Genomic DNA, 17,021 nt, shown 5'->3' with positions numbered 1-17,021 from the left:
CAAAACTTTTAAAACAAACACACACACACACACACACACACACACACACACACACACACACACACATATATATATATATATATATATGTATATATATTTATTTATTTATTTATTTATTTATTTATTCAATTTTTCCTACAACTACTACACCACCATCACTCAAAGTAGTAGTAGTAGCAAGGGGGGTTAGTAATAAATAAGAGTACTACTCTTACTTATTTGCATAACTGCCAACTCTCATGGACTGGCCGTGAATTTAGCACATTTGATGTGATTCATTCTACATATTTCTCCTGCTGAAATGTCCATCGACCTATGACTTTACTGTGTATGATTATAAATTGCTGGCTCAAGGGTATGCTAATGGGATCAATTATGTCTTGAATAAATTCATTGATGAATTTCAGTCCAGCCTTTATTAAAGTCAGGCATATTCACAACAATGTGAGATTAATTATAGGTATGTTAGATTACCAGGATTTCATTAATTCAAAAAGTTTAATGTTATTCAGTGTTTTCTTTCAAGGCATTCGATTCCATCCAATCAACACGAATGTGTTGTACAACCTCTACAAATGTATGGCTTTGGCAACCGGTTTTGCATGATAGTCAAAATGTTTAATAACCATATATACATTACATTCAGACATGTCTTGCAGAATCAGACAGCGGTGTCCTATTTCAGCCAAATTATTTATTCTCTGGACACAGTTGTTGATTATATTTTTGTAAATCATGAAGATTTTGAAGGGATACAAGTTTTTGACATTGAATTTAGGATAAGTCAATTTCCTGATGATACATTGATATTCCTAAAAAAAAAAACAAACAAAACAAACAAAACAAACAAATCAATTTTTCAAAAAGCCTTACATGTAATTTTGACTTTTTCTCAAAGAACAGGCCTTTATCTCAATCTTTTAAAAAAAAAAAGTGTTATTACCTTTAAATGATTGCACTGATTCTAATTTGGAGAAGATTCATTTAAAAAAATGAGCTACAGTATTTGGGTATACACGTATTAAAAGATCTGGAATCGAGAGAGTCCAAAAATAATGAGAAAATTGATGAAATTGCAAAAAACTCTCAATCACTGACTGACCTGAGACTTGACCTTTTGAGGCTGCAATATTCTGTCAAAATTAGAGGGATTCTCTAAACCGGTGTACCCCAGCTATTCCAGAGACTTGGAGTTTCTTCTGAAATGTGACTTCGAGATTATCCACATTGCCAGTTCCACTGTCTCAATATCATAAACAAGTATTGTATTATTGGAAGATGGTCTTTACCCATAATTTTACACCACATGGCTCCACCTTGTGGAATAAAAGTTATTACTGTTGACAGGAAAATGTTCATCCAAAGTTGGTGTGAAAGGGGAATCATTTGTTACGGATATACTGGATGATCAAAGCAATTTCCTACCCTTTGTTGAACTTAAAACAAAATTTATCTTTCAAGTGGCTCATCTAGTCAATGATCTGACAGACAGCATCACGAATCCTCCAGTAAGACGTTGCTCATGTTGGTAGTGGGTTTGTCTTTCTCTACACGCCTCAAGATCACAGAGCCTGCACGTGTGTGGTAAATGAGTGTTTACATGCATGCATGTAAACTGTGCAAAGACTCTTTAAATCAGAGGTGTCAAAAAATTAATTCAGGGGCCACTTGCAGACCAATTTCATCTTGAGTGGGCTGGACTGGCAAAATAGTGTCATAATAACTTTTAAATTTCAAAATGAACGTTTATCTTTGTTATGGCCTTGCAGGTTCATTCTTCTGGTGTAAAATTATCCAAAAAGCTTCTAAAACTGCTGCATTGCTCATGTTTTCATGGCAGTATCTCCAATATCTCAACTCAGGTCTCAGTGTTGTGTTTTGCTCGCTACTCTTAAGAAATATTTTTCAGAAAATCTGAGTCTTCTTTGAATTTTTTTACAATTTGCTTTGCTGGTTTGCCGAGCCAGTCAGCTAACCAACATCCCAGTCCCCAAGAAAAACACTGTGAGCTGCCTAAATGACTTCCGCCTGGTCACTCTGACCCCTTCATTCTAGAATGCTTCTACAGAGAGACTCAGATCTTCAACGATTTGACCACAGCATCCCTATTTTGAAACTTGTTAATCCTCTGTTAAAATTATTAGCTGAATAAGGAAGGTTCAGACATGTTAAAAAAGCACAGCCTTGGTTTTAGACGTTTTGAATGGCACAGAAATTATGCTGTTTACACTTCTTTGAGGGTCTCTCACTGACTGATCTTATTTTGGAAAACAATGTTTGGTCACTGGCCACCCCTGAGCTAAGAAATCTGTGCTTGTGAGATGGAACCCATGCCAATCCTGGATATTTTGAACTGCTGCAGCTTGCACTGGTTGCTGCTGCCAACTCTTGTAAAATAAGCTGACTGGTGTTACTCCATGTTTGTTAATCTGATCCAATCAGGTGTTTATAAGAGACATTTATGATCTGTTTGGTCTTACAGTCCAATTATAAGCAGGATTTTTGGATCCATGTAAACAGGGCCGCAGTAAACTCCATTGCTTTGTTCAAGATGCATTTTTACAGATATTTTCTGAATTAAGATAGCAAATATTATAGATACATCACAAGAAGAAGTTTTTTTGTTCCTATGAAAACATTTTCCATTAGCCTGACTTGATACATAATGTACGCAATTCCATATCTTATGTACCAGTTAACATGAAATCCCCTTCTTTTAAAGTACAGCAGTAAGGTGAAATTTAAGCACATAATTTAGGTCAATATCATCTGTAAATTTATACATTTCTATTCAATAAATGCAAAAAAAAAAAAAAATTAAAAGCAATGACAAAAGTGTCACAGAATAAAATGCAAACAATGTACCATGCCATCAATCTTTCTTTATTTTCATGTAGGTTCACATTTTTTGTTGTACAATAATAAAAGCAAACACTTTTCATGAACCTTTGCTTTTGAGCATTTTTTCATTACAAAAGTATACTTCAAAAATCTAACTAATACAAAAAAGGTTTCATTAGTTTTTTGATCATCTTTATCACTTTTGTTCAATGTTTGTTTTTTAAATGGCTGCTTGATGAAGATGTAAAGAAACAAACAATTTTGCCAAAACTGAAAACTATTAAAGTGTGCTATATTAAAATGTAAACACTCACATGGATCAGGAGCCACAGCCTAACTTGTTTCTAAAAGAATGATTTGTTACATGATTTGCTTTTGTCATAAAATTAGTGAAAATTATCACTGTTCTGATCAACAACAATTTTTCATAAATATCTCAGACAAGGTAAAAGAATTTGCTGACAGACCTTATACTGAGTCTAAACAATGACATGCTGCAGATGAAAAAGCTGGTATCCTTGCCTGAATTTCTTTTCACACAAAATCCCTTCATCTGTTTATTTACAAATCCTTCAGCAATTGACTAACTTTCCACACTGGCACAAAAGCAAAAATTGTTAAATTTGAGGGATCAATAAGACAAAAGAGCCAAAGGTCAAGTTGATAAAAATATAAAAACGGAAAAAGACAGCAAAGCTACAACATTCAGGAATGGGCAGTAAGAATCACAGACTCTTAGAAGAATAACGACGTGGAGGAAATTTCAGTAAACAGTACGAAACAAGAGACCTGTTTGCTTTAAAAAGCTCCAGCACAAACATGAGGCTCATTTCATGCACATAGCCACCAGCTTCATGATCGCCTCCCTGCAAGGTAACACACACCAGTCAAATCCATGGACAAGACTATCTGACAGATCAATATTGAACTTTTTACAATTGACAGATTTTCAAAGTTGGCAGCATTTCCCCCTTGAATGGAGGACTTAATGGAGGCCTGGGAGTTTTGCTGCAGCAGCAACAAAACTCTTTAGTGCAAAACCATGAACGTAACCGATGTGAAGATTTCAGACTAAAGATGTTACAATATAATGGGTATTTTTCCCCAATTTAAACTGCCTCAACAGCAGAAGAAGAGCGTTTTTATTTCTGTAGAGCCAAACACCCCTCAGCAATAATTTCTCACATAATGAGCTCAACACTGCTGCTCTGTGGAAGACAAAGCTGGAGTGGTGTGAGAGCTGGAAGGCTGAGTAGTGTACAGTGTATTTCAACTTATTTCTAGCTCCCCTACTTTGAAAACCACTGCTGCAAATGATTTGAATAATTGATTGTAAGATCACAAACCTCACACATGGGATATAGGACAGACTGTACCTGCAAACAAAGCACATACCATGAACATACATAGTTTCAGAAATAAAGCAAGCAGTTTGATAGAAAATGCAAAAGCGACTCACCAGGTAAAGGACAGGACTTGCAAGATGACAAACAGCAAAGCAAGTCCAAAGTTTTTCCACTGAAAGAAAAGCAGAGGTCACTAAGAAAAACTGAAGCAACTGCAGGCAACTACTGAGCTGCAGGAAGAGAGAAGAAAAGGACTCATAGTGAGTAACTTACCCAAAACGCAGCGCAGAGCGTCAACACAAGGCAGGTCTGCAGCAACGAATGGGACAAATGTAAACAATCACACTGGCCTAATGAAAACCAACACTGACAACCTTTGTTTCCTTCTACCAACTTCTAAACTTTTCTTATCTTCTATCTGCTGTGGTTTGGTGGTTTGAGCTTCTCTTCTCGCTCATTCTTTCCTATCACTTCTCTCAGGCTGTTCCTCATCTGCAGCTTTTGGCTCCACTAATGCTGACAGTGTTAAATTCCCCTGATAAATGAAGTACAGCAAACACAAATTTAAACCGAATTTCTGCAGATATCCACCAGTCCTTAACTAAGGTCGAGCGGAGGTCTGTGGCATAAACCTGCATGATGTCGAAAAGGTTTTCTATGCTCGGTTTTAGGAACTGAGGTAGAAAACAACAGGACTTTGAAAAATGATCACAACTTACAATCATTATTGTTGTGGCAAGTGCTCTTGTTTTGTCACACATCCTTTTCAACTGCTTCATGGGGCCCATCAGGAACATTGTACTGTGAAACAAAATCATGCAAATGCAGATTAATAATTCCTCTATTATAAAGGAAATTCACCACTAACTGTTTTGCTTGCTTTCTATTCTTTTTCCAAACCACTGTTAATATTCACCTGGCCAGCGTACAGATGTTTCCAAAGGTATAAAAGACAATGAAGAGTGTGATACCGATCCTGGGGATGAAGAGCGTACAAACTCCCTGCAACACACAAACACAGACTTCCATCACTGCACATCAACTGTTGTTTATCTCCAAGCTACAGCAGTCAAAAGAGCACACCTGTTTTGTTTTTTTTTTTTAGCTAAGGCTACTTGATGCAATGACAGTCTACCTTCCCTGGACTGACCGCACATCTCTGCTACATCCTGCCTCTTTGTACACAGAATCAGACCAGTCTTACCTCTGTTGCCCGCTGATGGGAGAAAATCCATCTGCCTACCTGCTAACTGGAAAGAAGCAACATGATCGTAATGCATCGGCGATCTCTTCCTTAAACTGGATCCCACTTGAGTTTTAGAACCCAGTCCAGGAATCTACCCGTTTCTATAAAATTTGAAGGAAATGTCACCATTTTACTTAACTAAAGTTTAACTTTGCACTTCATCCAGAGTGCTGATAGACCAGTGATCTGCTCTTACACAATCCAAACTCTAGATTAAAAGACACCCTCAGCAATCGGGTTGTTGCTGCCCACAAGTTTTGGAAAAGCCTCCACTATTAAATATAAGCTGCCTCAGCCACAGATCAGACATCCAGGAGCCACATTCAGCCCAAGTCCATCTTGAGTGTGGCAGAAGGTAAAATAGAGCCAGAATAATCCTAAATTTTTACTTGTAGATTTTTCGTAGTTGCAACACAGTATAGTTAACGAACATGTCTATATTTAGACGAAACCAAACAATTACACTTGAAAATCACTACAATCTCACCATAAAGCAAAAACACAGTGGAATGTTTAAACAGCTTCTCCTATATAGTTGTTTTATGCATGTTTTGACAAACTCACGCTGACAGGATGGCTGAGCTGCTAGTTTTAATAGCTTCCTGGTAGTGAGTTCTCAGGACAGCATCGCCAGGGTCTCAGCTCAGCTCTCAGTGTTTTGATTTTTCAATTACACTTAAGGAATATGTTTAAAAAAAGTTGTCTGAAATTTTTACCATTTGCATAGTGTTTTAGCGGGCCAGATTTTAGCTTGTTGCGGGCTGATTTTTGGCCCATGGGCATTATTTTTGACACCCATGCCATAAATCTGACATATAAAGCCAAAACCTCCTTTTGTTCAGCTGACCATTGAAACCAGTTTGATGACACTGCTGCATCTCAGTCGTTCTGTAATTCATCCTGTTTAATCTCATATTCACTAAACTGTGCAGCACACCTGGTTTCTAGTGTTTACTTTACTTGTATACTGATTCTATTTGTCTTTCAGTGGTCAGTGCGACTTGTTAAATGTGCTTCAAAAATAAACTCTGACTTGATTTGACATGCGGGCGAGACTGAGTCAGACTGCAGAGTGAATGAGCTCCTCATCCTCGGCATTCCTGAGCCAGCAGAACCAGAAAGGCCACATCAGCCCAGCCTGATCTCTTCCTCATAGTGAGGAGCAGCTGAGCTTTATCACTGAACCCATCAGGAATCCTTACCAGGACGGTGCACGCGGCCCCCACCACGAAACAGGCGACGAAGCCTTTGAGGCGAGTCCCCCAGCCCAGAGTGGAGGCTTCGTTCACCACCTGAGGCGCGTTCAAACAAAGCCCGCGTGAGAGATGCGCTCGCGCTTCACCTTACCGCGTCAGGGCTGGAATGAAGCGTTTACCTGTAAGACGTTCCGGTCATCTCTGCGAGCCTCCTCGCCGCTCAGGACGGACTTCAGCTTGTCCATCTCCCAAGACCTTCAAGGACCCACCTGGACAGGTGAAGGAGCGAAGGGGCTTCCTGGGCGGAGACAGAGAAAAGTTACCGAGCTCCCTCAGAAGTGCGTGGATGGACGGCAGAGTCACATGTCTGTCTGCTGTGAGCGGAGGAGCGGCTGAGCGCGAGCACCTCACCTGGCTGGCCAGGTCGGTCGCTTCACGTCAATCACACGCGCCCGCCACGAGCGGCAGCAAAGACGTCTCACTCTGATGCTTTTTTTCCAGCACCCGACACGTGTATAATAATAATAATAATAATAATAATAATAATATATTATTATTATTATTATTATTATTATTATTATTATTATTATTATTATTATTATTATTATTATTATTATTATTGTTATTATTATTATTATTATTAAGAAGAAGAAGAAGAAGAATACAACTTATGAGGTACACTTTTCATAAATAGTTATATGGCGCAGTTAAAGGGGAACTGTTGCTAATATTGAACATTTCAATTGAGTTTGTGATGGTATAAATGGACACATTTGTGCTTCTATTATTTGCGGGATATGTGAGTAAGTGTAAGCTGTAAGGATGCAGAGGCATTTGAGGAGTAGAAGAAAGCAAGTTTCGTTCTTTCTTTTTGTTCATGTGTAATTTAGATTTCTGTAATTTTGGTCATTTGGTCTATTCTTTTAAATATCTTTTTTCTTTTTATTTATGTTAAACGTCAATATGTACGTGAAAGATCAGAAATAAACATACTCATTTATTTATTTTAAAGTGTACATTAGAAAAAAAACAAAAGTTATGTTGGTATGCTTAACAATGACAAACTAAGGACAGAACTGGACAGAGAAATTCTAATCGAAATGGATTAGGAACTCTGAAGTTTGAAAAGTCTCACTTCTAACTAAAAACACCTATGCTGTCAAACCTGAAATCCCCCATGAGGAAAGTGGGAAGTTCCACAGAATCATCATAACACTGACACTCACTTAATTTCAGGGGTCACATACAGTCCAGCTGGATGTAACATCGACTGGGCCAGTAAACTGAGACAGAAATAATCTGTAAACAATCACAACTCCAAATGTTTTTAGTGAAACGAACGATAAAAACAATTTAAAAAGCCATTGCTTTTTGCAAGACTGTAAAATGTTTGAATATCCAAAGAAATTGAGTAGAATTTCAAACATAACAACTTTTAAACAATGTCTCTTTATGTAAAATAAGGTGAAATGTCCAACAAGCATGTCCTCTGTTTGCAGAATGATTTTCTCGTTAAAGACTGTTGCAACTGTAAAAAAAACAAAAAAACAACTCAACTCTGATCTATTTTTGACTGTCCATATCCAATAAAAGGAGGGAAATCTTATTTGTAGTACTCTCAGGTTCCTGTGTGCAAAAATGTGACTCTTCCCAAGACAGAATTCCTGCACAATTTAGTGTTTCCTTTTGCTTTTAACAACCTTCAGCTTCACAATAGGCTCAGAGAATATGAAACTGTACTTTCTATGACCTGTCTAACCAAATCAACCACTGGCAGTATAAAAACCAGAGAAATAATCCAGTCCACATCGTTGATATTTTCTGAGGATAGTCATGATCCAGGATCACCTGGATACTCTTGGCCATGCTTTCCATGGAGAAAAACTTTATTTAGAAACCTTTTCTGACTTCAATGGAGGAGTCATTGAGATCACTGGCGCTACATTATTTTACTCCATTTTGTACTGATACGACTGAAAACCAGTGTTTTCTCTAGCGGGTTTTAATGTATTATTACTTTAAATAGACAAGTATTTAGAAGTGGTTGTTCTTATGAACCCCAGAGCCCCATAAAGCATATTATATCATTTATGAAAAGACCCTTTAGTACAGTCTCACCACAAATAAATGAGCAGGAGAGTCTCTTCTGTCAACAGTCTGTGTTACAGAAATTTCCTCAATGGTTGGTTGTCATGAAAAAAAAATACACAATTGATATTATTAGACAGCTTTATTATATAAACTCATTCAAGTGAGTCTAACTTGCTGGCAACATTGCATTTACAAGGCACACAAATAATGAGCACAATGTTTTAGGAAAGATTGATCATAACTGAGGTTTTTGTTTAGGTTTTTTTTTTTTTTTTGGAGGTGGGTTTAGGATTTCACTTCACATATTGTCTTCATCTGACTGAACTGCTTTGACCTGCCAATGCTCATTAGTCACCAGAATAATGTCTTTATTCCTACTAACATGAATAAACACACTTGAGTCTTGTTTACACTGAGGTTTAACAATTATCCATCACACACGATACTCGCCTCTTGGCTTGGAGCGGATGCTTCTAGGCAGTGCTGTTGGATTCTTCTTCTTTCTTTTAATTTGACAAGGCTGTGTCTGCGATCAAGACACTACTCGGATGAATGATATATAGATAAACTGTGCATTGCTGAGAGCCATATAGCTTGGTATAGTTGTAATTGAACTTTCACATTCACTTATGCTGATTTGTTTTTGTTATTTGGCAGTGTTGTGTCACCATTAAATTAAATTCTGGTTTTGATAATCAGTAAAAATGCCACTGTCTCATAGGTTTAATGTTTTTCCCTCTAAAGGCAAATACAAAACCACATTTATATTTTATCTTCTTTTGACATAGAAGATATTGGGATCAGATAAGAAGGACAGATTGTAAAGTAAGATAAACTAAGACATGATGCTTCCATGCATGTAGAGCCTGCATTTTTCAGCATTTCACTTAAGTATGAATTAAGTTAATAGTTTTCAAGAGCAAGAAAAGTGCATGAAGGTTCCTATAGGCAAATCACTGCTGCTGATAAACTGATAGCACATAGCAGCTGTGTTAAAAGATAATGGAGGACATAAAAAGATACATTTGGTGTAAATTAGGAAAGTACAAATATTTCAACACAGGCAATAAAATACCTATTGTTTGGCAGCTGTGTTTGATTCTCACATGTGTCCATTTCCTATCAACTAAACAAATAAAGCCACAAGAACATATAAAACATGAAAAGACATGTTTTCACCACAAGATGGTGCTACTTAAGACCAAAATCCTGGCAAAAAAAGGTTGGATAGTCAAAGTGAGGCTTAATGTCCTGTGCACTGCTGCTGTGTGCAAATTCAACACAAATACATGAAAGGCTATATGGAAGGTGTTACGTCACTGTAAAATAAATAGAAATGCACACTTAGGCTTACAGCTGAATTAATAATGCAGAGGTAGAGACAGATTTAAAGCATCCAGAAGCCACGTCCATATCTCTCTTCCGTCTGTATGCCTTTGTTTTTCAGACGTCATCGTTTCCCTGATTCATCCGTGGTTATCATGAGTGACAATGCCAAAGACCCACAGTCCATCTTTTATAAAATCTCGTCCTCTGAATCTGCATCGCGCTCTCTGGTTTTCAGCAGCCCCATCTCCATCGGGGGAGTCCTCTTCAGCCGGGAGCGAACAACGCTACGGAACCAAACACAACAAACAGCAGAGTTACCATAAACTGCTGGGCTGCACTCCAGTGGATATTAACCGGCGCGACTCCGGTCAAACATCCGGGACAAATAAACAGGCAGCTTGTTGTGTGACGCCGACAGCAGGAAGCAGATCTCACCAGCTGACGGTGCAGTAGAGCACGCCCACAACCAGCATGGCGAAGGCCAGGTGCCACGAGTAGCACATGGTGATGAACATCATGTTGCTGTGATCCTTCAGGTCCCACTCAGGGCCGCGGGGAGGGTACAGTACAAAACCGATCTGTGGCCAAGCAGAGGGCAGCGTCAGGTTATTGCTGGCAGACCGTCACGGATGTCTGCCGGTATTCAGATTACCTCCCAGAACCAGCTTCCCTGCAGCACTGTGAAGGTGCATCGCAGCAGCTCCAGGAGGATGTTTCCTCGGTGGAAGACCTCCAGAAAGGCAACCAGAGCCTCGCCGAAGACGGCATAGAGCAGGAGCTGGTGCACGTGCACGTCCAGCATACTCCTGCCGTGGAGGTGGTAGAGGAAGAGAAACCCTGAAAGAGCAGGAGGAAGTCAGGCGCGGAGGCGAACACCCACCGTCCAGTTCACACTCTTTACTGTCTGTGAGCAAGAACAACAGCTCCGACGCCGATGCAGCAAAATTCTGAACGATCAGGTTTCTTCACGGTAAGGAGCGATGTGTCTGTCTCAACATTAATCAATTTCAGCCACAATTTTTATTCCCCAGTTAGCCTCAATTCAGTTCAGAATTGTACTGAAAAATGTTTCCCATATTTTGGCGACCACTTTAAAATACATGTAGAAGGTCGGGCAGAGTAATGTAATGTACAGAGTTAAAACCTTCTTCTGACCCATCCTTTGATTAGTTAGCTGATGGTGATGTTTGATCTTTCAGCTTAAGTCATTTCAAAATAGTTCAAACACTCAAATATATAATAGTGTTATATAGTAATTACTCCATACTTTATATTCTAATTAATCAGGTAAAGTAAAACTTACACTGTGTGCTTCAACAACTTCAACACTTGTTTACTTAAATAGCAAACGCAAGATTTAAAAGTAGTGAATTTCAACTAAAAAAAGTTAAATTGTTAAAACGCTCCACATAAAAGTATCATAAACAAAAAAATATATATATTCCTGAAAAAAACTGTACTATAAGTTATGTATGATCAGTTTATAATGTCAATGCTATCCAAATGTAATCAGTAAATCGCAAATAGCTCTGGACTGGCTTATAGAGTAATTAATGAACCATTTCAATACCTCACTGGTATTGGTAAGAAATCAGAAATTTGAAATTGATGAATAGCAACTGAATACACAGAAATGACCTGTTTAGAATATGCCATAATTAAATCAACAAACTGCTGACCTAGTATTTAAACAGTGTTTAGTGTTAAATTTGTATTTATATTTGATCATGAAAACCAAGCAACTGTAAAATCAAAACTTCCCCAAACTAAACTGAATATTTTAAGGTCAATTGGAACAAACAATACTATGAATTATCACTCAGTTTGAAGCAACATCCAGCTTCACAGATGGCAGTAAACAGATAATAACAGGGCAGAGTTGTGCGATTGTGTCTTAAGCAGGAAGTCTGTGAATAAATTGCTGAGCTGAAGACGTAAAATAATGTTGCTGTGTTTTTAAATTACCTTCATTAAAGAAAGCTATGGCCAGCATTAACCTGTCCAGGGCCAGCGGCGCGGTGTCTGTGGTGTGGATGATCAGAGACACCGTCCCGGCCAGGCCGAAGAACAGGTACATGGTGGCGTGTTGCCAGTTCATCAGATTCTCCCAGTGCTTTTCTGCAAAGTCGTACAACTGCAGCCTCGGTCCATCTGCGACAAACTGCTCCGCCAACATCCCTGAAAGGCAGCGCAGAGGATCAGGAACCGCTGCTGCTCTGATGTGTGCGGCAGGTATGCAGAATCAATGTCATTTGGACATTTACTTTAATAAGTCAAGCTGTGCTTTTAAATTTATGAAGGGTGAGGCCCGTCCCCCCCCCCGAATGGTGGTCTGCTTACCGACCACTGAGAAGAAGAGGATAACGGAGCTCTCGATGATCTCCAGACGTCTCTGCGAGGCTCTGCTGGCCAGCCTGGTGGAGCCCAGGTTCTTGTTCCTGCGGGTGGCGTGCCACAGCGAGTACTTTCCTGTCCACCAAATGCCAGCCACGAGGAAGAAGCTCCCGGGGAGGGCGTGGCCCTTGAAGCTCCCCATGATAACTGGAGGGAAATGGCTTGTTAGTTGAGCCCCACTTTTTCTGAGGTTGGCTGTGTGTCGAACATGATCAGTTTTCACTGCTGCCCTCCGGATCGATACACAAACTCCTCCAGTCATCAACATCATTCATTCCTATTTTCATTACAAGTTCAGATCTAAATGCTTTGCTTCATTCTTCAGAAAATAATGAAATTTGATCATTTTCATAACATGTTAATCTGTGAATGAGGGAGTGCAGAAAGAAGAATAATCTTATTTTAACTTTTTAAATTAAAGTCCATTAAGTGCATAATTCACCTTGAAGCAATGCCTGTTTCGTTATCGTTACAATTTTTTACATTATCAACACCACCATTGTTAAACTAACAATTGCAAAGTGATATAATACTGTTGAAATGTTGCTATTTATAAAAAGTAACATGGTAACAATATCAGTTGAGTTATTCTTTGTTTAGCTCTTGACAAACATTTATAACAATGTCACATTAGTATAATTTTAAAATGATACATTGTCTCAGTTTTGCTCCTCCTTGTTTTTTTTCCTTACTGATCTTGGTTTTAAATGCAACAATTAATTGCTTTACATTCTTTATTGTCGCTCTACCTTCTAAATTATAAGGACTTTCTCTTTCATTTGTTTGCTGGTATTTATGAGATTTAAAGAGTTCTTTGAAGAGTCTATAATCAGTTAAGTCCTGAAATTCAGTTAGACTCAACTTAAGAAATAGTGGATACTTTGGAAGTCAATATTGTCTTGTACTGGTTATTGGTATGGCTCTTTTGAAAACGGGTTTTTCTTAAAGACACTATATTATATTATGGATATGATTTTGACAGGAGGCAGCGCTTTCTGACATTCTAAAAATGTTGCTCATCTCCTCTACATGATCTAAAAATGCATTAATAGCAGCTTTTATATTTTGTGCGTGTTTGTTTTTGTTTTGCAAATTGGATGATATCGGCACAGTGGAGGACAGGAGATGTATTTTTAGTGAGGCGAAGAAAGGAGGAGGAATAAGAGCTGAGGGGTTAAATGTGGAGGAGTGCCTGTAATTTAGTTAAACAGCATAATCATATATAATTAGTCTGTGTGTTGGCAACAGCCCTCCAGCTGACCTCTGCAGAAGTGTGGAGGAGCCCTAAGAGCTGCCCGGTTTGACGTTTCAAGTGTAAAAACTGAAGCCTGCTTATTCACCTGCTGTGTATGATGAGCGCTTATTTTAATTTAGCTTGTGCAAACCCAGACAGAGTCATCTAACCCTGACTGCAGCTTCTCCTTGGTAATGATTAGCCATCATTTCCGCAACAATTAAAGCTGCACCTGATTTATGTGAGCTGCTGTCTGCAGCTGGGCGACCAGGCCGTCACCCTCTGCCACCTGTATTAAGTCATGTATCCAGCAATCTCCCTTCCATTGTGTGATGGCTATACTGCAAATATGAGATTCCTGAAAAGAACCTGTTTGACTTCAGTTCTCCTCTGGCAATAATATATGCTTTGTGGAGCCGGAGCGCAAACCAACAGTGACATCAATGGCGAGCAGTGAATCAGAATAAGGCGCATGGCTGTACTCTCCTTTGTGATGGAGATGACACAGAAAAAAAGGGAGCCTTTTAAGGGAGGACACTCAATACAAACAGATTGTTTGAGATGTTAAACTGGGCTCATCTGTGCCAGACGGCCTGTACAACAACCTCTCCAGACTGAGGAAAACACTTGAGTCGCCATGGCAATCGCTGCCTCCCTCACCTGTCTGCAGCAAAGGACTCTGCAATGTTATGATGATTTGATTAAACATCAAAATGGACAACACCTAGCCCATTTTGTCCAGGTAGCACCAGCAAACCCCTCGGGCATGGTTTCATTACACCCAGTGAAATTGGTGGAAAGTGGAATCACTCAGGTTCAGCACTTAGAGGCAATTTGGAGATACTTTACAAAGGACTTATTTGTCATATACAAAACTTTACACATTTTTTTCTCCACAAATCGTGTTTTTATTCTAGCAGTTACTAATGCATCAGATGGACATTTTCCCTAAGAACTCATTCGATTAGACAGTGGTTACAGTAGTTTTCTTATTATTATCATTGCTTTACATTATTGGTTGCAGCCTGGTAATCTTTCTGGCAGGCAGTGGGTCTAGTTTGGATCCTGGTATGATGGGAGTAGACGGAAAATAACAAGGTTGGTATTTACAAAACCCTCCAGTTTCTTGTAGAAACTAGCCTGTGTGCTCAGTCTGTTTCCATCCTTTTCTTCTTTCTTTCTCGTTTTTTCGTTCGTGTCGTTCAAAGAACACATACACACAAAAAATTAACATACATTTTTGAAAATGAAATTACTGCAACAGTCAGAGATTAATTAGTGTGGAAATCAGTATGAGGACGCAAAACCCAGCATCAGAGCTGAAATACCTGGGTACTTTTCTGGTCTTTCCATCTCTCCATGAGTTAAGAAGACAGAATAATTTATGTACAATTGGCCTGGAGGTTTGCAAGTGTGAAACTTGGATTTTCCTCTCGCTAAAAAGAAAAACAGAAGGTCTTACCCAACCTAGTTTGTCTCTGGAGAAGAAAAGTTGCTTGAGGAGAGAGGAATCAGCACATCTTCATCTTTATCTCTCACAGATCATTGGCCCAGTAGCAGAGTAGAGAGTTTTCTCCTCTGTTCCTGAGCGAGACAGGGAGTAAACATCAGCTGCTGCCTCCTCGCAGTCTGGTTCCCAGCCGCCTCCACAATCCAGATCCGTTTCACAACCTTTTTTTCTTCTGATTTTTCCGACTCCAAACACTTTTAGTTTTTACTTCCCAATAAACTCTCCCATTGGCGGGCCGCGGCCAGACGCGTCAGAGGCGGAGGGAGACATTGGAGGACGAGGACGTCCGTCTCAGGTGTCCACGTGTGCACTTTCTCTCCGCCCGCTCGCGCTCGGTCCCTCCTCAGCCCCTCATCACAGGAAACCGCTACTTTCAGCCCGGCTCGCTGTTGCCAGGTTGCGCCACTTTCCGCCAAAATGGGTCTTTATCTCAGCTGCTTCCACAACATCGGGCTGTTCTTATTAGAAAAAGAAAAAAAAAAAAAAAGCTAAAAAATACTGAAAAGTTATTCTCAAAACTTTCCCCAAAGTGCACCTCCTGAGAAAATATTGAGCCGTCCTTCAATATGACTCACCTGAACAAACAGTGGTGGAGGGTTATTATGGGCTTATTGCTTATATAGTTGTTTTAAATATATATTAATATCTGATGGTTTTTTTTCACTATTTCAAAAATTTTTTAGACTTTCAAATGCATCATATTAACCTTTTTGTGACTTGTGTATTATTTTGACTACTAAGCGACCACGCACTATGGACAATCTTCAGCCAACATTACTGCAAATGCTTTTGACCTTTGTAATTTTGTAAATTATGTCAATTCTGTAAATCGTACCCATATTTATTGTTGTTGTTATTGCTATTGTGTTGTTTGTGTCTTAATTCCTCTTGTTTATAGTTAATACTTGTGCCTTTTTAAATCTGTTCTTCCTTTTGTCTTTGTTTGCATCTCCACCAAAACAAATTGCTCGTATAGGCTACTGTACTTGGCATCCAGTTTCTGATTCTTAATGTAATTTCTAGGAGTATTGTTTGTAGTTGTAGTTCTGCTTTTCTTGTGTATCTTATATCTTTTCCCTCCACTGTGGCATTTTGTGTTTGTGGAGCCTGGTGGACATTCACTGCTTTTCACCGCTATACTGTTTATCTATGTGAGGAAAAGTTGTGATTTGTTGATTTGGGCAGGATTAAACCTGTTAGGCCTGGAGATCGTTTGGATCTGGCAACCCTGGTCGTGCCCGGGGCAGGCAGGAGGCCGGGAAGGCACAAGAGCCCCGGCACGTACGCACGTAGAGGCGTCAACATCTGTAACATCAGCCGGAGTGCTGAACCCTCATTTATCTTTTAAACCGACCACACAGCCGTAAAACAATGTGAACGTGTTTTATTTGGCAGTCACGTGCTGTACAGGACCACAGCCTCCGTAAACCAAGTAAAATTATCGCACCAATGACAAAACACTTTGTATAGAAATGTTATTTGTGAGGGTATTCCCAAGCTTATGCATTGAGCTGAAGAAAATAAATGCTCTTCATTTCAGATGTTTATCCATTAAAAATTCACCAGGGTGAACAGTAGCCTCTTTTATGCTTGCTTGATTCTCTTAACTGTTCATGCTGAAATAATAAAGGTCTCAATTAATTAGATATATACTCTAATGGAAATTTTGTAAATGATTTATATTACCTTAAAGGAGGGGGATCCGCTAGTCCACACCCTCCGCTGGACATTCAAACACCACAGCTGATGACCCGTAGTCATTTCCGGCTGCCAGGAACCAACCCGTACATTCCCTAAACCCAGCCTTTTATACATTTTGCATTTGAAGATCACA

The 17,021-nt window shown here is 39.2% G+C and overlaps 2 protein-coding genes across 4 annotated transcripts; both read right to left on the bottom strand.

The window, feature by feature from the left end:
- Positions 1–2,862: 2,862 nt before the first annotated feature.
- Positions 2,863–7,037, bottom strand: sft2d2a (SFT2 domain containing 2a). The gene is made up of 8 exons (XM_030083157.1): positions 6,809–7,037; positions 6,636–6,725; positions 5,104–5,189; positions 4,907–4,988; positions 4,461–4,496; positions 4,301–4,359; positions 4,188–4,217; positions 2,863–3,707 (listed from the first exon to the last, which is right to left on the bottom strand). The coding sequence occupies exons 1-8, from the start codon at positions 6,872–6,874 to the stop codon at positions 3,668–3,670; spliced, it is 489 nt and encodes a 162-aa protein (XP_029939017.1). The 5' UTR covers positions 6,875–7,037; the 3' UTR covers positions 2,863–3,667.
- Positions 7,038–8,917: 1,880 nt separating this feature from the next.
- On the bottom strand, positions 8,918–15,361 carry tmem45a (transmembrane protein 45a). Of its 3 annotated transcripts, none has more exons than XM_030083129.1 (6): positions 15,140–15,361; positions 12,390–12,590; positions 12,015–12,227; positions 10,702–10,886; positions 10,485–10,627; positions 10,237–10,333 (listed from the first exon to the last, which is right to left on the bottom strand). In XM_030083129.1, the coding sequence occupies exons 2-6, from the start codon at positions 12,583–12,585 to the stop codon at positions 10,237–10,239; spliced, it is 834 nt and encodes a 277-aa protein (XP_029938989.1). In that variant the 5' UTR covers positions 12,586–12,590; positions 15,140–15,361. The 3 variants fall into 3 exon arrangements, with proteins under 3 accessions (XP_029938987.1, XP_029938989.1, XP_029938990.1); XM_030083130.1 differs by having other exon boundaries at positions 15,145–15,361; XM_030083127.1 differs by lacking the exon at positions 15,140–15,361 and having other exon boundaries at positions 8,918–10,333; positions 12,390–12,585.
- Positions 15,362–17,021: the final 1,660 nt, after the last annotated feature.

The sequence above is a fragment of the Salarias fasciatus genome, chromosome 23 (genome assembly GCF_902148845.1).
Source record: "Salarias fasciatus chromosome 23, fSalaFa1.1, whole genome shotgun sequence".
Taxonomy (NCBI): domain Eukaryota; kingdom Metazoa; phylum Chordata; class Actinopteri; order Blenniiformes; family Blenniidae; genus Salarias; species Salarias fasciatus.
This window is presented reverse-complemented; position numbering and strand designations above follow the sequence as displayed.